We start from the raw sequence: 25,144 nt of genomic DNA on the forward strand, positions 1-25,144 counted from the left end.
CAGAGGCTTGACAACCATATGTCAGGAGTCCTCTGATGGTGTTTCCTGCTTGGCAGGGGGTTGGACACGATGGCCCTTGTGGTCTCTTCCAACTCTATGTTTCTATGATTCTATGATTTAATGCATCAGTTTATTCAGTAGAGTACTGATTACATTAGGGGCTGGTTCATATGCATGGTTAGCATGGGAACGAGAGCTAAGCAGGTAGCAAAAGCACAGATACCCAAATATGGCCCCTTCTGAGAACCTCTTTGAGCATTCATCCTTATTTGCATGCAGAATGCTTATGGTGCATGGTGGTTAGACCAAGGGCACCTCCAGACCAGTGTTTCACCTCCAGTCACCCATGGATGCATTTTGCAACATGTCAATTATCATGCACTGGTGATGGATTCTGACTGGACCTCCCCAACATCATTACGCTTTGGTAGTTCTTTGATGCTTCCCCAACATGACCACATTACTGACATCTGGAGGGGCACCCTTGCACTACAGTGCAACAGAAACGGGACAAAGGAGCATTTGTGGTATGAAAAATTACAGGACCTCAGCAGGAAGCCACAGTTCTTGCACCAGTTGAAACTAAAACTTTTGCAGGTGCAAATGGGATGACGTGTAACTGCCTCAGCACCTTCATGAGCCCAAATCATCATGAATGCTCAATAAACAGAATGTCTGGAAGGGCCCTATATCTGGTTTTTACTTAGCAGTCATTCCAATTTGTTTGTGGGACAAATTATAATTATTGTTATAATTATAATTATTGTTTTAAGATAATGGGCATTCATCCTGACTTCCCTGTGGGGTGTTTACACATCTTCCCACTAGTCATTTGTTCATCCCACACTTTTAAATGCATTTTCTCATCACTTTCCAAATGACAAAAATGTTATGTTTTTATTTTTAAGTGGGTTTCTTGTGCTAGGTTGACAGAGTGCCTTAACCCATTTTAAGTGTGCCAGCCTAAAGTTCTGATGTCACTACCAGGCTACAAAATCAGCTTACACTCTCTCTGAAATGCCAATTCATATACATTAGGATTGCAGCATCGGGCTTGCATGTGTGAACAAGAGAGTAGAGGTTTACGTGTCAGGGAGATAACAGAACAAAGCGCAAATGGTCTGCTAATGGAAACAATTACACATTTAACTGAGAAATAAGGCATTGAATGTGAACCAACCCAAAGTGTGCTAAGCTAAGAAACACTTGCTAGCTTGATGGTTTCTTTCTGCAACCTAGAGATGAGAGTGGAAATGTCCACAGTCTTGTACCGTGTACTGACATTTTGAATCATTCCAGCTGAAATGAGAGTATTTGCTGCGCAGTGCACCTACATTATCCTGCAGCCAAGATTGCATGGACTGACATTTAAGGGGTCAGAGTAGTAGATATTCTGACTCTGCCCTTTTGACGGGATCACTTTCCAACATTCTGATGAGAAAAACAAGAGCAGAAAGTGTTTCAATAAGAGCAGAATGAAGATCCCTTCTGAAAAGGGTTGGTGTATTCCACCCAGAAGAGATACAGAAAAGATATAGAGAAGGGGTAGGACATTGCAAAGACCCAACTATCTTAAGCATGCACTGGGCAAATCCAACATTGGCTTTCTGAGTTCTCATATGTACTAAGCTATCTCAGGACACCCTGCATTCTGAGCCAGCTTGCTAAAAACAAATCCAGATGGCAGAGATAGGCTACAAATTCAGCAGATATAAGTTCAGCAGCAAGGCATTCTGTGGGCTAATAGAGACATGCATGGTACAGGACATGCAACATCAAAGGCAACCACGGACAAACAGTTCAGCATAGAGATTTAACACCAGAACCAGAAATTTTTGTAGCACCCCACACCACACTAATCCAACATGTTTTCATGGGATTGATTCACATGTTCAGCTGTAAAGCAACAAGGTCATAGTACTTAAGGGCTGAGCAATGGAGGCTGGTTCATGCATGGATGTACCAAGCCACTGTCTTGTGTCCTCAATGTGACATCAGAGGAATAGCTCACACGTAACAGCAGAAGATTTAAGACTTGTTTGTGGGGCACTTGTAGCATGTGAAGAGGAGCTGAATGCCTCTAAACGGGTGCTGGCCTGTCAGTTAGCTACAACCAAATGCATCTTCCAGCTAGTTTCCTCCAAGTGATTGGAACCATCTGTGTAGCCTCCATTATTTTATGTACCTCATTAAGTGAGTAGGGGCATAAATATGGCAGATGAGCCTGCAGCAGTTAATTGTGAATCACACCTTGGTGCGACTGCAGACATGGGTTTAGAGGCATTTCTGCATTTTCCTGCTCCAGAAGACTAGACCCTTCCAGTAGTCCCGGGTGATCTTTCCTCTGCATTGATGTTGCAGTTTTGGAAGGAGTTGAGCATGCATTCACTGCACATCTAAAACCCACAGCACAGGCACATAGAGGCTTTTTCCATGGTGGTCCCTTTTTGATCTACTGGTGTCGATCTACTCACCACCAATGGAAGTCATTGGGAGACTAGCACAAATACCCAGTTCTCACCATTAGTTCCAGGTATGAGCATAACACTAGTTCACACTTGCATGTGTGGTGTGGCACTAGGCTGCAGGTGTGAGCCCTCAGCTAAATAGCCACAGAGACAACTTGCATATGAAGTTGAGTGAAACACATTGTCAACGGAGGTGGGTCACACATTTGGTGGATGAAGCACTAAGTGACAAACCATGGACTTGTTCAGGGGCACATGTTTCTCGCTGGATAACCAAGGGGACCTTTGCATGCATAAGTGAGCCACCACAAGCCTAACACCACAGACAGAACATCCATATGACTTCACTCCCAACACTACCCAGCGGAGTCAGGTCAGACACTCAGCTACCAGCCAACAAGTGAACAGCAATCTGTAGAGCAGAGATAGACCCTCCAGATGCTACTGAATTCCCACTGTCACTGAACACTGACCTTGTTGGCTAGGGATGATAGAAGCTGGAGCCCCACAACATCTGGAGGGCCACAGCTCCTTCACTCCTCCTATCAGGGGTAGATACTCATGTGTGTACCAGTCCCAAATGATTTGCCACTGAATGTGACTCCATATGGAAACCATTGGCTCAAGGGTGTTATGCCCACACATGCAAGTAATTGTGTTGCAGTCACCCAGTGATGAACATGCATGTGTGGACCAGGCCCCCACCCCCATATTTTAAGGCAGAAGTAAGGAACTTGTGACCCTCCATAGGATGTTGGACTTTGAGGCCACCAGCTCCATCCAGCATAGCCAATGGTGAGGAAGGATGGAAGCTGCATTCCAACAAAATCTGGAAAGTCTCAAGGAAACAAAACATTCAATGAAGGCAGAAAGCAAATGAGCAGAGGTTAACACTTAAGACATTCTAATCAATTTGGAAGGTTTGTGGGGACTTGGGCGGGAGCAACACAGCTTCTTGACCTACCTAGGAGCTCTATACTTACAATAACCCCTGGGTAATAACCTCCAACAGTCACATTTTGCGTTCTTGTCGTGGCAGCAAGACCAACCGTAAGAATTAACAGAGACACAATGAGAAGAGTCACCGTTACGTAGAGGGAATTTCTTTTTCTTCTATTGAAAGACCCTAAAACACACACATATATACATATGCAAAAAATGTGCTAATTCCATCAGCGTTGAATAGCAAAGCATACCCTCTCCCCATAAGCATCATATTCAGTTTCATTCTCTTGGTGGTATCATGAGATACCATATCAAGAACATAGGAAGCTGCCTTAGACCAGGCCAGGCTATTGGTCCACCTGTCTAGCCCAGGGGTGGGGAAACGTTTTGGCCACCTGTCAATCATCTGACATCACAACGTTGTTGGGTGATTGGGAGGTGGGTAGTCCTGCCCACCTGCCAAATATAACCTGTGTGGGTGGGAGGAAATACTGTCCAAGGAGGATTGAACTACATTCTAATGCAGCCTTCCAAGCTTCTCCATCTGGACCTCAAGACTCTTCCCAGCACATGCCTTCTCCCTGGGCCACATATCTCACTGGCTACACACCTGCTGGGAAGGTGTCCTTGAAGTGTTTGCCTGGATGGAGAATGGATAGATGAGTGGGTACAGAAACCACTGGCTTCTTTATGGCTATACAAAGCTAAAAGCCACATCTGTTGCCCCCTCCCACCTTTTTGCCTCTGGCCCTGCCCAACACTGGCATGTGGCCCCCGGAATGTTGTCCATGAGGGCAATATTTTATTGGACATATTGTTCCCAGGATATTACAACAGGAGAAGCAGGAAGCTCTTAATTCCCACAAGAGAGAATCCCCAATTTGCACAATATGTTTAAAACACAATGATTACACTTTAAACAGTCATGACTATCCCCCAAAGAATTTTGGGAGCTGTGGTTTGATAAGCATGCTGAGAGTTATTCCTCGCAGTCCCAATTCCCAGAGTTCCTTGTGAAGAGGGATTGATTGTTAAAAGCATTCTGGGAATTATAGTGCCATGAGGGGAGCAGGGGTCTCCTAACAACTTCCAGCACCTTTAGCAAACTACAGTACCCAGGATTGTTTGTGGGAAGCTATTACTGGCTGAAAGTGGTACTACGGAGTTTTAAATTGAAATATACTCAGAGTCGAGTAGTAATTTCATGCTCTTTATTTCAGCTCATAGGAACAGTGATTGAATCCTGCCCCCCAACTCAGGCTTTATATACCTTATTTATACAATGAGTACCATCTGATTGGTTGATTATGTTTCCCTCCTGGAGCCTGATTGGGTGGCTGCTGCAGGCCAATCAGTGGTTGCATCCTAGTATCCTACCAGCCTAATAGGCTGATAAACTTCCTCCTGGGGTCTGATTGGGCTGCTCCTGCAAGCCAATCAGGTTGTTGCATTCTAGGATCCTACCTGCCTATTCTTCTAGGATCTAAGCTTAGTACATAACATAAATGTTATTGTGATTGTAGCCTAAGTCACTGCACAAACAGAATTACTTTTGCTCAGGGAACAGTGTGCCCCTTCCTCCTCTTCCACCCACATCACCCCATCCCCTGATCTGTCCTGGGTTCTCCCAACCCTCTAGAAAAGATCTGGGAACAGTGCAAAGTTGGTAAAGTTCTGTAGCGCGAGCAGAAGTTGTTCTGCTTGCACTGTGACTCAGATAAGATCCAACCCTATAGAAATATATAAAAGGCTGGCACACTTGCAAATCCCCACCAAGGCAGTTCCAAGAGTTGAACTAAGGACACAAGTTATGGCCCTAATCCGATTCCAGCATAAAAACAAACAAATCTCGAATCACCTTCCTGACATCAATAGCTTCTCAAGGACACTTTGCAAAATACCAGGAGCAATGGTACGTGCTCAGTTTTCAGCAAGCCAGCATAGTTTATAACCCACCGAACTAATTAATCCATCAGACAGGGCAGGTTAATCATTATTTTTAAATAAATAAATAAACCCAATTTCAAAAAAGGAAATTCTGTTAGGCATCTTTTTAAAATACCCTGGTTTAAATACAAAATCTGAATTTAACAACAACGAAAGTTAATGTCTGCACTTAAGGTCTCTTAAAACTGAATCTGTGGCCCTCTGTGAAATAAACCAAGTTAAAAGTCTGTTGAATGAACTGGGCAAAAACTAGAATAAAAGCTGACTTTTGCAGTGGTGTGATTCATGCAGAACATTATGAATTGGAAGAATCCCACTGCCCTAAACTCAAGGCAATTTAGTTTAGCATTTAGTAAACTGATTTTTTTTAAGGATGCCATGTTAATCTTACATGCTGTATACAATATATATATATATTTCAAGTTACTGAAATAATCATAACTTAGCTGAACAAATATTTGATTAGGCAAAAGAATTCAATAAAGCACCACTACAGCGTGGTTTAAATGTTATATTCAAACCAATCTGAGGCTTAACTTGGAAATTATTTTTTATTCTGATATTTATAATCATTTTAAGACAGGACAACCCAAAACCTTACACTTCCTGTTCATCTTGAGGTGCTGAGAAGTGGTATACTGATTTTTAGAATGCCTGAAGAGCTGTGTGCATGAATATTATTTATTTCATTCCACTCCATGTATTAATTGCTTCCTATAAAACACCTTGGGACGCGGGTGGCGCTGTGGGTTAAACCACAGAGCCTAGGACTTGCCGATCAGAAGGTCGGCTGCTCGAATCCCCACGACGGGGTGAGTTCCCATTGCTCAGTCCCTGCTCCTGCCAACCTAGCAGTTCGAAAGCACGTCAAAGTGCAAATAGATAAATAGGTACCGCTCCGGCGGGAAGGTAAACGGCGTTTCCATGCGCTGCTCTGGTTCGCCAGAAGCGGCTTAGTCATGCTGGCCACATGACCCGGAAGCTGTACGCCGGCTCCTCGGCCAATAAAGCGAGATGAGCACCACAACCCCATAGTCGGTCACGACTGGACCTAATGGTCAGGGGTCCCTTTACCTTTACCTTTATAAAACACCTCAAAGTGATCTAGCAATGAAAACACCAGCTGGGGGGAGGAGGCAGACAATTACACATATAAAGACAAAATCAAAACCAACACAGAGCCAACTGGGATAAAAAGTGTTCAGTTAAAAGTCTTGTTGGAAAAGGAAGGTCTTTAAAAGCTGCCAAAAAGACAATAGAGATGGCACCTGTCTGACAAGCAACAGGATGGGGAATTCCAAAGGGTTTGTGTGCTTTCTAGAGAAAGTCACCTTAAAAAGTTAATAACCACTCTGATATTAGATCTGTCAAGAAGTAGTGTATCTACTCTAGTTGCCCAATTTGACCTGCACTGCATTTTTCACAGGCAGCATTCAGATGATCAAATCTCAGCCAGGATATGAACATGCTCCATGTGTCTACACACAGATGCTCTGGTCTTCCCTTTGTGCAAGCAAGGAACCATTATGTCCATGGTCTTCCAAATGAGCAGAAATATGAAACCATGGTATAACGTCAGCACCCATCTCTTGGCTTGCTTGTTTTATTGTTATTTATTTTATGGAATTTGTAGGGTGCTTGGTTGTGAACAGAGCCTCTAAGCAGTTTACAAAAAAATAAAAATAAAACAAGCATTAAAATTATCAATAGAAGACAGTTAAAAACAAAACAAAACAGGAATTGAAAAATCCCAAATATAATTAAAACCAACAATAAGCTAAAAACAGGTTAAAGCACGTTTCCTTTTACGTGTCTGGACAGGCTTGACCACAAAAAAATGTTTTTAGCAGACACCAAGAAGAGTACAGCAAAGGTACTAGCCTAATGTCCTCAAGCAGGGAATTTCAAAGTGTAGACACTGTTCCACTAAAGGACTGGGCTTTTTTTTTGTTTTTTACAAGGGTAGAATGAATATTATGTGGCACCTGTAAACAGATCCAGTTCCACAGATTGATGCAATTGAGTAGGCACATACAGGGTAAGGTGATTTCTCCAGTAAACAGGCACCAAGCTGTTAAGGGCTTTATATAATAATATTAATACTTTGAACTTGGCCTGGTAACAAATGCGCAGCAACTAGCACAGGTCTCTAAGCGGAGGTGTTATGTGCTGACAAGGTCTCAGTAACCCAGCTGTTGAATTCTGCAGTAATGGCAGTTTCCAGATCAAACACCATTGTTTGCAAGCCATTAACTAAGAGGCTCATTCCTGTCTCGGCTTATTAAGCAGAGATCTGATTGTCTGCCCACAGCCATTATGTTACTTATTAATTTTATGAAGCACTTGATTCTGAGAACTCTCTTTGGAAAAATACAGCAGCAGAAAATGTTCCATCCCACATCGCTGGGCGTTTGAAGTCAAACGACTCTAAATATGACACAATAAGTCGTGTATATTGCATTGATTGTTTGCAGACTATGAATATTTAATCCATCAGCAAAAGAACGGGGCCATTTGCATCCCATTCCCTGCAGAGAGTAGGTGTTGTCCAGTAATCACCAACTCTTGCCTCTAGAAAATTCTGGGCCCTTAAGAATTCTGTTCTGGGAGTGTTTGGTGCTTACAGGGGAGCATCTAGGGAAGTCAAGTCAGGGCAGGTAAAGCCCAGTCCGGTTAAGCAGGTCAAATCACAACAGACAAGATCACACCAAGCAGCTAAAGTCTAGCCACAAGCAAGCACTCTTTGCATAGATAGCGAAGAAAAACAGGACCTTGGTTAGCTCCAAGTGTTAGGTAATGATTCCTTCAAAAGCAGCTTGAAGAGTCCCAGCCGGAAGCTATTCTCAAAGGAAGGGTTATGCAGGTTGCCAATGTGGCTTACTCTGCCTCTCTAGAGCAGCTGCCTAGGTTCTTTAAATGTTATCATGCTATTTTCCTTTCTTTGACTTCTGCAAAGCTGGGGAAGTGGAGCAAGGGACTCATCCTGTGAGTCTGCAAATGGGCTGTATCCTCCATCTGGGAGTGCCCCAAGTAGGGTGCTGATAATTTAACTCAAAATAGACCTCCATTGAACACTGCAAAGTCCCAGGATTAGGGGTTACAGCATTAAATGCCGCAAATATAAATAAACGTGGGGCTTCCTTCAGAGAAAACATATTGGCTGTGAATCCTGGAAGACCTGCTCCCTGCCTTGCAGCCTTTTTCTACCTGGCCTGGGAGGGCAGGGCCCTGACTGACTCCAGCTACAAAAGCCAAGGCTGCTGAACAGACTCTTGTGTTGGGGTGTAGTTTGCTGGAAAATTGTTGCTCATGGTTTTTATATCTTTATTTTAGATCTTGTTGCGATTTATGTGGAAATTGTTCTGTTTGTTTGCGTATCTTCATTTATTTATATTAACTTTGTATACTGCCCTTCATCTGTAGATCTCAAGGCAACTCACAGCATAAAAACACAAGATAAAAACACAAAACACATGATAAAAAACCGTAACAAGAAACTGAAACCTCCCTCCCTCACCCTGTCCACAAACACCTTAAAAGGGGGGTATAAGATATTAATCAGCCCAAAGGCTTGTTTGAATAGAAACGTTTTTGCCTGGCACTTAAAGGTGTATAATGAAGGCGCCAGCCAAACATCCCTGGGAAGAGCATTCCACAAACTGGGAGCTACTGCAGAAAAGTTCTTGTGTTGGCACACTCTGGACCTCTCACAGAGGAGGCTCACAAAGAAGGGCCTCGGGGAATGATTGCAGGAATCGAACTGGTTCATATGGGGAAAGGGCGTCCTTGAAGTACTGCGGTCCTGAGCCGTTTAAGGCTTTGTAGTTAAAAAACAGTGCTGTGAATTGGACCCAGAAACAGTGCTGTTTGGCCAGAATTGGTATAATATGCTCAAACCGACCTGTGCCAGTGAGCAACCTGGCTGCAGAATTCTGCACCAGCTCAAGTTACCATACCCTTTTCAGAGGCACCCCTACGTATAAGGCACTGCAGCATTTTAAATGTTTTATTTATTGTTTATGACTGCTTTTATTACGTTGTAGTTATATATTGCTTTAATGTTGTAAGCCACCTTGAGCAAGGTTTGAATTGTGGAAAGGTAGCATACAAATAACATTAAGTAGGACTTTGCCATTGGTTTTCCAGGAAACGATCTTTCTTAGTGTCCTTGCATATGTACAACGAACCAAAATAGAGCTCCTTAATTTTATTGTTGTTCCCCTGCCTAATTTTTTTCTTTCGAAGTGCAAAAGCCTTGCGGGCTCTATCACAAGAGGTGTGGGATTATGATCCTTGGCAAAAGAAAGGCTGTATTCAGTTGTAATCATCTTTAAATGATCACATAACTTTGAAGTAGACATTCTGAAACTTCATTTAAACCTGCCTTTTCCCTTAGTGATTTAAATAATGGCCCAAATCAACCTATCCCCCCACCAAAGGCTTGAGAAACAAGCATGTCAGGAAAGGCAAAAATAAGGGGAATTGTCAAGAACTTAGCGGGTGACTATATTTGACCAGAGGGACGTGGGTGGCGCTGTGGGTTAAACCACAGAGCCTAGGATAGCCAATCAGAAAGTCGGTGGTTCGAACCCCCACGACGGGGTGAGCTCCCGTTGCTCGGTCCCTTCTCCTGCCAACCTAGCAGTTCGAAAGCACGTCAACGTGCAAGTAGATAAATAGGTACCGCTCTGGCGGGAAGGTAAACGGCGCTTCCATGCACTGCTCTGGTTCGCCAGAAGCGGCTTAGTCATGCTGGCCACATGACCCGGAAGCTGTACGCCGGCTCCCTCGGCCAATAAAGTGAGATGAGCGCCGCAACCCCAGAGTCGGCCACGAATGGACCTAATGCTCAGGGGTCCCTTTACCTTATATGTGACCAGCAGGCTGTATTCAGGTTGGCGAGTCACAAATTGTGCAGGTTTGCGTCACCTTACTAAAATCCTGACTTCCCAACTCAGTGCAGGAAATCCAGAACAGACTCCCAATGGGTGGCCATCCATTCTTGAAAAATCTCCTGTGAAGCACAGCCCACCAACCCTCTAGGTCAGAGGTGGGGAACCTTTCTCAGCCTGAGGGACATATTCCCTAACTGTGTGAGCCACAGTCCAGAGGAGGGCAGAGCCAGAGGCAAAACTGGACAGACCAAGTGCTCTAAATCTATACTCTAGCCTTCATCTGGGCAAACAAGAAACATGGTTCGAGTTCCAGGACACATTCCAGCCAGGCAAAAGTATTCCAGGAGGGTAAGCAACAGGGCTGGTAAGGGGCATGTGGCCTGGGAGAAACCAGAGGGCCAGTCATCGGTCTGATGTTCGCCATCCCTGCTCTAGATAGTTATTTTCGTAGTTGCTCTATCAAAAAGTTTCACCCAACACTCAACTAAAATGTACCCTAGCACAACATTAGATCTAGCACTACCCTCTATATAAGAGAATAGAAAGCTGCCTTATACCAAGGCAGATGACTTAGTCATCTAGCTCAACGCAGTCTGCACTGACTGGCAGCAGCTCACCAGGATTTAGGCAGAGGATGTTCCCAGCCCTACTTGGAGGTGCTGAGGATTGAACCTGGGGCTCTTCTGTGTGTAAAACAAATGCTCTGCCACTGAGCTATAGCACTTTCCCTCCAAGGCAGCAGAGAGAAGCAATGCTTTGCCCATTGGGGGACTCAAACCAGTGACATCCTGAGTGTATTAGTGGCTGGCTGGCCAAATACACACCACAGAGGTCCCGTAGTTCATAAAGGCCCATCTCACTGGCATTATCCTCACAGAAGAGGATTAGAAACATTATTGGAGGCTAAGACTATCCATGGCTACTAGCCATGAGGGGCTATGCTCTGCCTTCATAGCCAAATGAAATAATACTTCTTCAGCTCTGAAAACTGCAAGAGAGGAGAGTGCTCTTCTTCTTGGGTCCTGCAGTTTGGCTCCTCATAGACATCTGGTTGGCCACTGTGAGAACAGGATGTTGGAGTAGGTGGGCTATTGGTCTGACCCAGCTGTCTCTCCTTATGTTCTTATGCTCCCAGCTAAGAAACCTAAATCACATTGCAAAGCACCAAATAATGAGGCATACCCTCCCTCAAAGAATGCACTCAAAGTCCTAACCAGTTCTGCATCTTGAACCTGCTTCAAGGGGGGCTGCCCAGCATTCAGTTGAACGGCACACACATGCGCTTGCACAGGCTCCCAAGCTCACGTGAAAAGACTTTGCATTTCACGCCCCCTCTCCTGTGGCATTTCTAAGTCTGAAGATTTACTCCTTTCTGATGGGACCACACCAGTTGTGCTATCAAGGCTAAGTACGTTAAATGTGGGGAATGCTCTTGCTGATCTTTGAGAAAAGGGACATGAATTCACATTTGCAAGCAGCAAGTAGTGCCTCACATTCTCCAATAGGTGAAGGGTAAAGGGACTCCTGACCATTAGGTCCAGTTGCAGACAACTCTGGGGTTGCGGCGCTCATCTCGCTTTATTGGCCGAGGGAGCCGGCGTACAGCTTCCGGGTCAGCGTGTGGCCAGCATGACTAAGCCGCTTCTGGTGAACCAGAGCAGCACATGGAAACGTCATTTACCTTCCCGCCGGAGTGGTACTGATTTATCTACTTGCACTTTAACGTGCTTTCGAACTGCTAGGTTGGCAGGAGCAGGGACCGAGCAACGGGAGCTCACCCCGTCATGGGGATCCAAACCGCTGACCTTCTGATCGGTAAGCCCTGTGGTTTAGCCAATAGGGTGTGGCAAATAAGAAAACCCATGGCAAGGAAAAACCTCATTCAGTTAATTTGTTAAAAGAGAAGAGGAGGAAGAACACAACCAGATTAGCAGCAAGTTAACTCTGAACTAACAGCTGATTAGATTTGTTAATATCCAATATGACTTCTTTCTTTATTTTCCTTTTTTTCTTTCTTTCTTTAAAAAAACCCTTCTCTTCTGCAATATGTCTGTCCTGTTCCCACAACTGGCATCAGAAGTTGGCACGGTAGGGCATCTGCCTTAAGACCACACCACAACAGAGGGGCAGCTGATGACCCTTGAATCTTTTCCCCAACCCTGAGCCAACTCCTTGCTGTTGCTGCAGCTCCCTGTTCTTCTGCTGTTCTCCAAGTGCACAAGCATTTCCAAAAGCAAGGACAGGTCCTTCGCTCAGCAGCAGAGTATCTGCTTTGCATACAGAATGTCCCATTCTGTATGCAGGTAGGGCTGGGAGAAGCCCTCTCTGAAACGGTGGGGAGCTGCTGCCAGCGTAGACATACTGAGCTATGTGGACCCAATGGTCTGACTCAGTATAAGACAACTCTCTATGTTTCTAACAGAAGGTTTTGCTTGCCTTTCTATTTCTTTATGCCCAGAGATACAGACTGGGTTCAGAGGGAGAGGGCAAATGAATGGGCGGGGGGGGGAGCAGGGTGCAGAGGCAGATTTAGGGGAGTGTGACTGGTTTGGTCACACTGGGTGCAGAGCCTTGGGGGTGGTACAGCTATGATTTAGAATACAGTTAAGAGTGCAGTAAGTTTGGCATGAATTTGGTGCTGAATTTTGGCATCACGCAGGGCACCACTAAAATCTGAGATCCCAAGTTCCATCACTGGCAGTTGGCCCACTCAATCTGTCCCCAGGAAATCTGCCTCCCTGATTTAAGGAATTGTCAAGTTCTGCCCAGCAACGAGGCTTCCATATTCAAAAGCTTGTGATATATTGTATTTCTGCATCTTATTATATCAGTGTTGCAGAAATTCTCTCTTAGCACAATCCTATGCAACCGGGATAGAGAAATGGTGGCCCTCAGGATGTTCCTGGGCTCCAACTCCTCTTAGCACCAGCCAGCAGGACCAACGGTCAGGGATGATGGGCGTTTGAAATAAATAACAAGGACACAGGAAGCTACCTATGAGAGATTCAGACCACTGCTCCATGTAGGTCATTACTGCCTTTCCCAACCTGCTCCCCTCTAGACCGCTGGACTACATCTCCCACCAGCCTCAACCAGAAAAGTAACTGCAGCAGTTATCTAGGCAGGAGTATTTCCCAGACCTACAAGGAAATGCCAGACTGAATTGAGGCTCTTTGGCATGGAAAGCACAAGTTCTACTGAGTTAAGGCTCTCCTCCACCTTGTTTTACACGAAGGCCACCTAACAGGGGCTGAGGAAGGCTGGTCTACACTGGCTGGCAGCAGCCCTCCAGGTAGGAATGTTTTGCAGCACTGCCTTGGGGTTGACCATGGGACCTTCTGCATGCAAAGCAGATGCTCTCCCACTGAGTTGCAGGCCTTGCTCCAATAAATGAATGGAGTAGCAGCCTGGTGACCACATATTCAGCCTACTCACCAATAGGGCAAATTAAATCCTCTAATAACACAAGGCCACTCAATCAGTGGGGGGAAACAGCCCCGTGGCCTCCAGACCAAAGGAAACCAAGTGATACAAACCAAGGGTCTCCAAACAGCAATAACCTAAGCCTCCTCCCCACAACCCCCTCCCTTATTACAAACAAACAAGCAGTGGCGATTTTAAATAGAAACGGTCCCGAGCTTCTCTGCTCAGGCATGTGGAAAACAGCAAGGCTCGCCTTTCACCCGGAGCCTCCTCCACTCCCGTTGCAAGCTTTAAAAAAAAAATTATTTCTGGCCTTGAGCTGCAATGCGAACGCCGGGGCTGCAGGTTGAGAGACAGGAGCGGGCCTGGGGCGCGTGCTGCATGTCCAGGCGATCAGGACACCCCCAAACGACCTAATACCCACCCCCGACTCTGGTTTTTGCAAAAAAGGGGAAAAAAGAACCCAAAGAGTGTTGCGCAAAAGGCGACACCCAGTTACACCCCGTTCCCCCGCGCGCTCCTGCCCCACTTGCTATGGGCGCCCCTTCCCCAAATCCACACCCTCCTTTCCTTTCCCCTCGGCGAAGAGGCGCCTCACCCACAGAATCGGAGAGGGGGATCGCGCTGGGGCGCGGCTGAGTCAAGGCCTGGCGCATAGTGGCGGGCCCTCAATGCAAGGTGTCCGGCGGGAGCTACCGGCCGCGGCGCATCCTCCTGCGCTGCTCGAGGTTCATGCTCCGGGCAACAGCAGCGGCTCCCTCCAACCACCAGAGCCGGTCTGTGGCGCTTGCGCAAACTGGAGAGACAAACCAACCAGACCAGCTCGCTATAAAATGTGGGCAGGGGGAGAGGAGAACCTTCCTGTTTCGCCACGGTTGGGTTGCAGGCGGGTTTGCTACCTGTCGTCCCGTATATTTTCCATGCGTTATTCAGTGCGCAAGAATAGATTCCAAGCTGGGTGGCTCCTTTCCTTTTTTTTAAAAAAGAAAGAAAGGCGCAAACATGCAGAAATCAATAGGAGAGCTTGAGAAATCATGTGGTATGTGTGTGTGTGTTTTTAACCGATTCAATAACTTTTGCCGCCCTTGGTAGCCTGATCCTATACAAATAATAATAATAATAATAATAATAATAATAATAATAATAATAATAATAATAATAATAATAATAAATTTTTATTTATATCCCGCCCTCCCCAGCCGAAGCCGGGCTCAGGGCGGCTAACAACAATAAAACAGTATAAAAGTATAACATAAACAACACTCTAAAATCATTCAAAACCTTTGCCCGAGGCGCGTGTGCGGTCTCTCCAGGTTCCAGGGCGAGTTGCCGCAAACAAAATCAGTTATTTAAAACCATCAAAATAAATTGCAGCGTGGGTCCTGAATGGCCCTTGGACTGAAGGAAGTGAAAGAGAACTTACAATTTAATACACAAAAATTACTAATCTTTGCAACAAGGAAATGCCACTTTTCATATTAGTAGTTTACTGTTACAGTAACGTGGTCAAAATAACCTTAGAAAAACACAAGTGTGTTCTCAGCTCTTGGTCCTAATGATTAAAAATTTCCTCCTTGATTAATTTACTAAATTGTTGGTTGATTTGTCGATCAGTTGAGCCAATTAAATATTGCTATCCTAGATATTATGAAACAACAACCACCCAAAACTCTTATTTTTCTTAGTGGTGATGATAATAATAATTGGCAGTAGTAATAAATCATTATCAGGAATGCCTCAGTGGTATAAGATTTCCTGGTTGGTCTAGCCTAGATGACATATGAGATACTTTTCTATTACTTGATTTTACAGTAATTTTTCTTTTGGAACTTTGTGGGCCAATGAAAAAAGAAGATCTGGATTTATGGGGGCATTTTGAGGAAAAACACAATTACTTTAAAAATATTGTGAATCTGCAAGTGCTTCTATATGGCGTAATTGGTTGCAGCACTTAGCTTTTTGCATTCATAAATTATTCTTTGGCATCTTTTAAATTAACGTACATTAACCTTTTTCTAAAAAAAAGTTTAGCTTTGGATTTCAAACATGCAAGTGTACTAAATGTGAATTAATTACCAAGGCATAGCCAATGTCCTTTTTTTGTTCTTGGTGATTAATTTCTAAAAAGAGCAACATTTGCAAGCTCCAGCCCACCTAGGTATTCTACTTTCCAATCCCAGAAGTATGGAGGTTAGCTGCAGTTACTCTGTAATGGAGGAAAAATGCACTTGGCACGTGATCAGAGGCATTCTGATAATTACGACTTTGCATTCTCAACCAGATCTACTGTTGATCCACAGCTCAAAAGAATTCAGCATGTAATACTGTGCCTCATTTAGTGATAGGCACATCTATTTTGATGCCAAAACGAAAACCAGCCCACGTATTTACTGAAATGTTATTCTTTTTGGAGTTCAGCCAGCAGCTTTAAAAATCCTTGGTTTTTGTGATCAAGGGACACTGAGTGGGGCAAGGTGGTGATATCATACAACCCTAACTATGTCTACTCAGAAGTAAGTTCTATTGAATTCATTGGGGTTTCATTCATTGCACCAAAATATGTGGGATTAGGATTGCAACCATAACTGGGTTAATTTTTGCATTAAGACTGAGATTGCAGGCCTACCCCGCTTAAAGTAAAATCTATTTCTTCCAAATTTAAGCAGTTTTCTCCTGTTAATTCTGTAGGAAGAGTGAAGGATTTCCTTAAGACTGAAAACCCATGCACACGTACCTGAGAACGTGAATATGTGGCTAAGGGGCAAAAAACCGCCAAGAATACTTATTTAATAATACAACAGAAGTCTAAATTAAGAGTGGGGAAGGCAAATGTCAAACAAAACTGAAACAAAATTTGGAACCACCGAGTCAAACCATCACAATTTGTGGGATAAGCCTAGCTGCTCAGTCATGTACGTATCTACTCAGAACTAAGCCCCATTGGAGTTGGGGGGGGTTACTCTCAGTTAAGTGTGTACAGTGGTACCTCGGGTTAAGTACTTAATTCGTTCCGGAGGTCCGTACTTAACCTGAAACTGTTCTTAACCTGAAGCACCACTTTAGTTAATGAGGCCTCCCGCTGCCGCCACGCCACCAGAGCACAATTTCTGTTCTCATCCTGAAGCAAAGTTCTTAACCTGAAGCAATATTTCTGGGTTAGTGGAGTCTGTAACCTGAAGCGTATGTAACCTGAAGCGTATGTAACCCGAGGTACCACTGTATATAGAACTGTAGCTTAAGTCTATAGTCATTACTGATAATAATAATAATAATAATAATAATAATAATAATAATAATAATTGCAAAGAAGTAGGAAAGTACAAGATGAAAAAAGCAAGGCAAAGGAAAACAACAAAATATAAACCTCAAAAAGAAAAGTTAAAATAACAACAGTGCAAAAAAAAATATAGTGGGGAAACTACATTAAGATTAAACCATGGGTAGACAATGTGGCCACCTCCAAATTCTCTTAAGCCACAAATCCCATATTTCCTGGCTACTGAACATGCTGACTAGGGTCGTTGGGTGCTGTGGTCCTGCAAAATCTGGAGGGGACAACAGAGGTGGCAAATCTGAGGGACTCCCAGAGTTGCAGTGGACTTGGGTTGATGTGATTCGGAGTCAAAGAACACCTGGAGGGCCACAGGTTCCCCATCATTTCAGAAGATTACCACATGTTGACAAAGTTTCTTTGCAACGAATGTCTCTTATTGAAAAGAGCTCTGCCAGTTTATAACCTGCCTTTTTCGGGTTGTGCCCATGTTTGGATGTGGCTGTCACTGGAAGAGATAACCGTGGCACATTGCCGCAGAAGATCCAGTGCCTCAGGACAGAAGGGGGCAGAAGGGAGTCAAACAAGATATTGAAATGAAACCTGGGCCATCAACTACTGTAACACGACGCAGCTAATGCGGACAGCAGCCTCAAACCAAAATAGAAAACATTTTGGAAAGCATTGCAGAGGAGACAGTGTGTGTGTGTGCTGCTTCATGGAGCAATGCAGGAAAACATGCTTCATTGAAGCTGTAATTAATCTGAGCCTTTAATTGCGACAGGATATTGTGTGTCACAGAATGTCCCTATTCGAAAGGACTTTCTTGTTTTTACTACTCTTGGGAGGGGGGCTCGGGGGCGGTGAGAAGTGTTTGACTTGGTGTTTTTAGGAACTGCTAGGGAGGAGAACATAGTGGGAAGTTAGTGTCATCATAATAATATAATAATATAATAATATAATAATATAATAATATAATAATATAATAATATAATAATATAATAATATAATAATATAATAATATAATAATATAATAATTATTATTTATTATTTATACCCCGCCCATCTGGCTGGGCTTCCCCAGCCACTCTGGGCAGCTTCCAACAAAACACTAAAATACAATAACCTATTAAACATTAAGAGCTTCCCTAAACAGGGCTGCCTTCAGATGTTTTCTAAAAGTCTGGTAGTTGTTGTTCTCTTTGACATCTGGTGGGATAGCGTTCCACAGGGCGGGTTATTGGTAAGTTAGCAGAATAAGTCCATTTATTTTCCCACTTCTGTCCCTATTTTCCAGGGACAGGCTCAGAATTACGAAAGCTATCCCAGCTTCTGATTTGATCCTGGAATGTCCCTATTTTCCCCGGCTATGCATCTCAGAGCCAATGTGTCCCGTGGGGCTGGTCTCGGTGGCAGCATCCTCTTCTCTTCCTCACCTGCTTTCCAGCGGTTGCTATGAGCTGCCCAAGGGAGGAGGCCAGCAGCAGAGGACATGGAGAGGCAATGGGATGCTGCCTCACAGCTGCTGCAGCCACTGACACCTGGGACAAGCGCCGGTTCATCCTATCTCCCAAGCTTGGTGGCGGCAGCACTTGCGGAGAAATGGGAACATTCCAGGATCAAATCAGAAGCCAGGATGGCTTTCATAATTCCGGACTGTCTCTGGAAAATTGGTACAGTTGGAGGGTAAGTCATTAATATCACCAGACCGACCTTCTCAGTAGTGGCTCCTTGCCTGGGTAATTCTCTCCTTTGGGAGGCATGCCTGGCACCATCACTATCTGTTTTTACATGCCAGGCAAGAAACATGCTTATTCACTTAGGATTTTGGACCCTAGATTTCTGGTTGTCTTTCAGTGGGGTAGGGTTGAATTGGATCTCTCTCTCTCTGTATTATATATATGTGTGTTTATATATAGATAAGCATTTTAGGTTGTTTTCAAGCTTGCTTTTACACTTGTTTTCAGTGTTTTATTTTTGAAAGTCTCTTTGAACAGAGAGCTTTCTGCAAAAAGCGACAAACAAACAAGCACATACGATGGTGATGCCTTTGCTTGTTGTGGCAGGCATGTGGATAATGGGATATGTCCACTTCTAACCTGATAGTGCCCCTCCAAATTCCCTCTCCACACTGTCCTTCTTGGCTCTTCTCCAGGGATCTTCAGATGGTTCCTGGAATTATGGGTGGTTGGGAAACTGACACTGCACGAACCCACCTCTGGCCTGTCTGAAGGCGAAGTGATAAATATAGCAATGTCGGACCGTGAAAGCAATTTTGGAAGCATTCAGACAAGGGGCCTCCCCATGACTGACAGGGACATATTGGCACGTACATTTCTGTCTGTTAAGATCTGATTATTTTGTAACGCTCTATAAACAGGTGATCCTCAGCCTCCCAAGGCAGAAAGATTTCCTTCCGGGCAAGATTCTTGGTCTTTCCCCCTCTCTGGGATATTTCATGCGATAGGCTGCTTTTTACACGTGAATGACTTCTGGTGGACGAGGGCCTGAATTCTTGTATGGAATCCTGCTGCGTGATCTCAGTTGCCTGATGAGAGCAATCTTGCTGGTCTCCTGCTTACATGCTCCGTCTTCGCTGCAGTGTTGAAAAGCAAAACTTGTCACCTGGTGATAGTCGCAAAGCCCCTGCTCCTGCTTAATTTTTCTTTTCTTTTTAAACCACTGAACCAGCTTGTGCAATGGGATTGCTGGATAATTCCAGGGAGAGGGTTCAGTGAAGAGACGTGACCTGCATTATTACACCAGGAGTTGACATCCTGACATACTAACCATCTCATATTTTTTTCCTTTTTTCACCATGGAAGTGAACGCCACCTCTGGAGGTGCCAAGGACCACCCGCTCAACTATCACCAAATGCCAGTAAGTAAACAACCCCTTAGAGTAATGAGGAATAGATTTCCAGAGGTTCCTGTTAGCAGAATCGTACCCATTGTTTCTGCTGTTGATGAGCAGAGCAGAAAGTTTGTCCACACTCTCCTCCTAAGTGTTGGAGGAAGAAAGGAGGAAAGTATGACCATGCATCAAACAAAGCTAGATTCCCACCCCCCGCCCCAGATATCAGGAGGAAAAGACTATCTAGATAATTGAGAATTAGTCAAATAATAATAATAAGAAAGGTCTGCATGCATGAATTGGCTCATTGATGCAAATAATTAACTTGTCTGTCGAAGATGAAAAAGAACCAAGCTCATGGAAAAGTGCTCCATCTGAGTGCTTTTATTAGAACCAAAACATCAGCTCAGAATGGTACGTTCAGGACCAGCTCTACAGTTAGGTAGAGTGAGGCGGTTGCCTCAGGTAGCACATACTGGAGGATAGGAAGTGGTGGTGAGGTGCTGGATAACAGAGCTGTGCTGCCCTCAGAGGTGGTGAAGGACACTGTTCAATTGCCAGTGTTGAAGTGAGATTATTTATTTATTTATTTATTTATAATAAATATTTCCCCAGCCACTCTGGGCGGCTTCCAACAAAATATTAAAATACAATAACCTATTAAACATTAAACGCTTCCCTAAACAGGGCTGCCTTCAGATGTCTTCTAAAAGTCTGGTAGTTGTTTTTCCTCTTTGACATCTGGTGGGAGGGCGTTCCACAGGGAGGGTGCCACTACCGAGAAGGCCCTCTGCCTGGTTCCCTGTAACCTCACTTCTTGCAGTGAAGGAACTGACAGAAGGCCCTCGGCACAGGATCTCACTGTCTGGGCAGAATGATGGAGGTGAAGACGCTCCTTCAGGTAGATTAAATGCTGGGCCAACTGACTTCTGTACATGGAATTAGGAGGGTGCACCATCTTGTCCATCATCTCAGGCATCACAATGCCTTGGGCTGGCCCTGGGTACATGGGGTTCCAGGGCACTTGACTGAGAGCAGCTTAGCAGTAACAGTACAACAGCATCTTGCCCCACTTGTGGTGGCACTCTTCCATCCAGGGTACATCAGCTCTGGTGTGTATCTGGTGTGATGGATACAGCACATTGGGTTAGGAGCATTAAAATATGTTATCCATTCCACTTGGGATGCAACTAAAGGAAGGAGTGGTGTGTTTTTTGGGTTGACATAGCAGAGGTGATACCTAAACTAGCTCAGAGCCAGTTTGAGAACATGTTATGGGATGGGGGACTTAAAGCTGCCTAACTTCCTATATCTCTGGTTGTGAAGTTAGAATGGTGGTGGTGATGTGGAACTCTGAGATCACCCAAACTGGCAAAAGAATAACTTCCGATACCAAAAGGCAGCCTCTGACCCTTTGCAGATGGCTTTCGCCAGTTGCCATATTTAGACAGGAAGGGAATTCCTCTTCCCAAGGTCATATTGGCTAGTAACTGTAGGGTTGGTTTTTGTGCTTTCCCCTGCAGGCTCTGACTTGGCTTGCTTCCACACTAGCATTCAGGAACTTGGATAGGCACCTGTCTTTTGCTTGTCTCAAGTGGTTGGCTTGATCAGTGACAGTCGGTCAGAAAGAAAGCTGTTGTACAGGATACTTGATAGTTCTAGAACTGGTGTGGGAAAGGTGTTGTCCTCCAGATGCTATTGGACTCCAACTCCCATCAGCTTTAGCCAACATAGTCAATGATAGGAGATGATGGGAACTGTAGTCCAGATACACCGGGGGGGGGGCACATCTCCCCCACCACTGGTCCAAAGGCTGGTTCTCATGTGTATTATAATGCTTGATGACTTACCTCTTGAAGACTCATTGTTTCAATGAGTTGCAGGAGTGCTGAGCATGGTCATTGGAGCTCATGCATTGGAGCCCATGGAAGGCAACATGGACTTTCTGTCAGTGGCAGCTCGTTCACACATTGAACTCGTCACTAGAGGGACATACATGTGGGGAACCGGTCTGAAGGTTCTTTGAATCAGATGCACTCTGCACTTGTGAAATAAGATCTCACATACCCACACAAGGGGGAACAGATTTAACTTTTAAGCAGTTTTTTAAAAACCTATTCCTTAGCTGTTGAGTGATTTTGCTTTGAGTTGATCCTTCGTTGGCAAGGGAATGGTGAGAATTTGACTTTCCACACTTTGCTAGCCCAGAAGGAAAGCTACAGAAGACAAGGGGCAACCTTTGGGCATTTTTATGAGTCCAGATTTCACTTCTATGGGAAGGAAAACCTTGCAAAAGCATAGTTAAGACCCATTGATTCAAATGAGAGAGATTAATGCAGCAATTTTATGCACAGGTCCTTGGCAATAAGCCTAATTAGTTAGCTCAGTGAGACTTCTCCTTTGGCATGCCTAAAATTGTACTATTAATCTGGTATTTAATTCTCCCACTGAAACTCATGGAAGTGCTTTCAGGGGGGCCAGATTGTGATTTTAAATTCCTGCATTAATTTTTTGCTTTCTCTCTCATCTTATGTGACTCATGCACTGATGATCCATTGATGAACAGGCTGCCCTATGTGAACCCATTATGTAAGTGACAGGAAAGGCTTTTTCCTGGGTCAGCCTTGGATAGATGGATCAAATTGTCCTAGCCAAGTTGCTCCATCATCAGGTCTGAAGTGACTGACTGATGGCAAGTTCAATATTCAGAAGTAACCTGTAAAAACTCTGGGTGGATTGTTGAACGGTGGACTTCATGAAAAGATGGCCGAATATGAGATGGACTTGGCAGGTTCAAGCTTGGAACTTTTTTGGTCATACAGTCAGAGAGCTTGGAGAGGGCCTCAAAGGGCTTCTAGTACAACATGGAGCTATAATACACCTGAAAAAGACAAACATCAATCATGTCTCCAGGTTTTCCAGGCAGCAGGAGATCCAGTTAGAGGGGGTGGAGAAACTTGATTCTGATGGCAGTTAAAATTATCAGTTTTTCTGATCACCTCCTCTGTAGCTTTCTATTGCTTCAGGCACACCTTGGTGACAGTTCTTGCTTTGGCATCTTCTTCTTCTGATCATCTTAGAAATACAGGGGGTTAGGAATAAAAAGGAAGCACCACACACACAAAAATGAGGTGTGTGGGGGTTCAGGTTGAGGAGGTGCTGCTGGAAACACCACACAGGGAACAACATGCCAAGTAAGAACAAGATAAAATGTTTTTGTCTGCAACAAAATGCTGCTGCTGCTGTTCAGGATCCCAGCCTTCCCATTCGCCCCTCCACTGGTTTTTCCATGTTTTCATCAACAGTGAGTCAAAAGAGAGTCAGCATTCCGTGGCCACTGAGCATGCCTGGTCTTCGTAGGAGGGACTGGGGGTTGGGGTTTCTCCCTGTAGGTTTCCCCCTAAAAACGTTTGCAATTTTTGCAGATATTGTGGTTTCCCAGAGCCTTGTGCTATTTCTCTTTAGTGTGCTTTGGTGCTGCTTTGGCTAAATAAGGAATGGCACTCACAGCATGAAGATTGGAACTAGAAGGAACGAATAGACATATAGGAAGCCGCCTTGTACCAAATTGGAACATTGGTTTGTCTAGCTCAGTATTTTCTCCAAGCAGTATGGGGAACCTCTGGTTCTCTAGATGCTGCTGGACTACAACTCCTATCAGCCCCAGCAAGCATGGCCACCTGATCTACAGTGATCAACAGCAGCTATCCATAATAGTTTCACACAAGGGTCTTTCCCAACTCCACCAGGAGATGTGGATAGAAGGGACCACCAATTTTTGTTCTCAGTTTCTTATTTTGCCAGTCTTAACTTCAGTTCACCACATTTTGCAGTAATTTGCATATTTTAAAAAACCTCATGAAAATTCGCTAGCATTTTAGCGCATTGTTTCTATAAACACATTTTTATATGCAGTTTTGACATATTTTTGCAAGCAATCTCGCCATATATAAATGTTTAAATGTTATCTTCAACAATATATTTAATTTTATGCATGTTTTCTCCTTAAATGTGCATTGCTTACTTGGAGCACTACATTGTGAAGCTTAAGCGTGAAGAGATGGTTGTGTTTCAGTTCACATAATTTGTAAACAGGATAGATTTAGCTTTACATGTGTACTGAATCAAAATTCTCCTCCATCCCTACCTGGTGCTGCCTGAGCTATGGACCTTCCCCAAAGGATAGCAAAAATAAGGACAAACCATTTATTCCAAACCATACTCTCTGGGGGAGAGAGAGAGAGAGAGAGAAGTAAATAAACTGTGCCTTTCTCAGAGGCATACTGTACGTAGAGTCCCTTGTGCCCTTGGCAACGAACTATATTGCTCCCTGAAAACTGCAATAGAATTGAGCAATTACAACATTTTACATGACCCAAGTGCTCAAAGCACCCAGAGTGAGGGCAAGGTGAAGTAGAAGGGCGGAAAAAATTGCGTGTTTTTGTGCCATGGTGTGAGAAAGACATAAAGCTTCCCCCACATTTGATCTTGCTGCAGCAGCAATGGCACAGCACCACACACATAAATGTCCTACACCCCATAGTTTGATAGGTGATTTTTGCACACCTTGCCCTGGGCTTGCACCCTTGACAAGAGCTGGTTTCACCAGCCCCTAGGTACTTCTCTGGCCTTTCTGTAACATAAGGAGCAATGATGAGAAAATGGAAAAACTTCAGCTAGTGAACTCACTGGAACTCACTGGCATTTATTTTTGGCTAATGGAATACCCTCCATTAGTGGGGAGGGTGGGGGAGTGGAAAGAAAGACAACAAAAACACTGTTCACATGGTGTGTGTCTGGGGTTTGCTTTGTCATCATTCCAGGAAAATAAGAATGAAGAGGCAGCTCAGCGACACGGCAATGAGGAGGAGGAGGAGGAGGGAAAGAAAGAAATGGGCAAGAAAACCTGGGGCGATATGGCCAGGGGTATGAAAACCTTCCTTTGGAATCCTGAGACAAGGCAGTTCATGGGCAGAACAGCTCACAGCTGGGGTAAGTCCAACATTTCCTCCCACCCCATCCGAAACGGGAGGCAACCGTAGCAGGATGTGGACAGAGGAATAAATGCAGGAAAGCCTTGCACTGATATCATTTGCACCCGCTTAGGCTTGGCTACTGTTGGGAATCATGGACTGGTGCCAAAGATGGGGGTAAAGAAATGAAGGTGGTATGAAGGGAAATGGAGTTACAGAGGCTGTTTTGGGAGGCTGTTCCAAGCCACACTGGGCAGTGAAAGAGGCAGGGCAGAGTCTTGTGAAGAAGCATGAGATCTTTCAACATCTGAGGCTGATGTGGAGTTGAGTCCGTGAAGGTCATGGCAGGGATGTGTCGGGGTTTAAGG

At 44.4% G+C, this 25,144-nt stretch overlaps 2 protein-coding genes across 5 annotated transcripts in view; one reads left to right on the forward strand and one right to left on the reverse strand.

The window, feature by feature from the left end:
• Positions 1-14,445, reverse strand: part of TMEM255A (transmembrane protein 255A) — a 30,531-nt gene extending 16,086 nt beyond the window's left edge. The window contains exons 1-2 of the mRNA XM_083486575.1: positions 14,277-14,445; positions 3,452-3,594 (exon numbers count right to left, since the gene is read on the reverse strand). Of these exons, the coding sequence (XP_083342701.1) occupies positions 3,452-3,594; positions 14,277-14,334 (201 nt within the window). The 5' untranslated portion in view covers positions 14,335-14,445. The remainder of the gene's footprint in view (positions 1-3,451; positions 3,595-14,276) is intronic.
• ATP1B4 (ATPase Na+/K+ transporting family member beta 4) overlaps positions 1-25,144 on the forward strand; it is a 41,462-nt gene that overhangs the window by 4,482 nt on the left and 11,836 nt on the right. The window contains exons 1-3 of one of the 4 annotated variants that reach the window (XM_083486560.1): positions 14,499-14,717; positions 19,775-19,830; positions 24,627-24,795. In XM_083486560.1, coding sequence (XP_083342686.1) covers positions 14,681-14,717; positions 19,775-19,830; positions 24,627-24,795 — 262 coding nt within the window. In that variant the 5' untranslated portion in view covers positions 14,499-14,680. Of the gene's footprint in view, positions 1-14,498; positions 14,718-17,628; positions 17,648-19,771; positions 19,831-24,626; positions 24,796-25,144 lie in introns of those variants that run through there. The other 3 variants (XM_083486559.1, XM_083486562.1, XM_083486561.1) reach the window with 3 other exon arrangements.

Source organism: Podarcis liolepis (assembly GCF_965112155.1).
Source record: "Podarcis liolepis genome assembly, chromosome: Z".
NCBI classification, from domain to species: domain Eukaryota; kingdom Metazoa; phylum Chordata; class Lepidosauria; order Squamata; family Lacertidae; genus Podarcis; species Podarcis liolepis.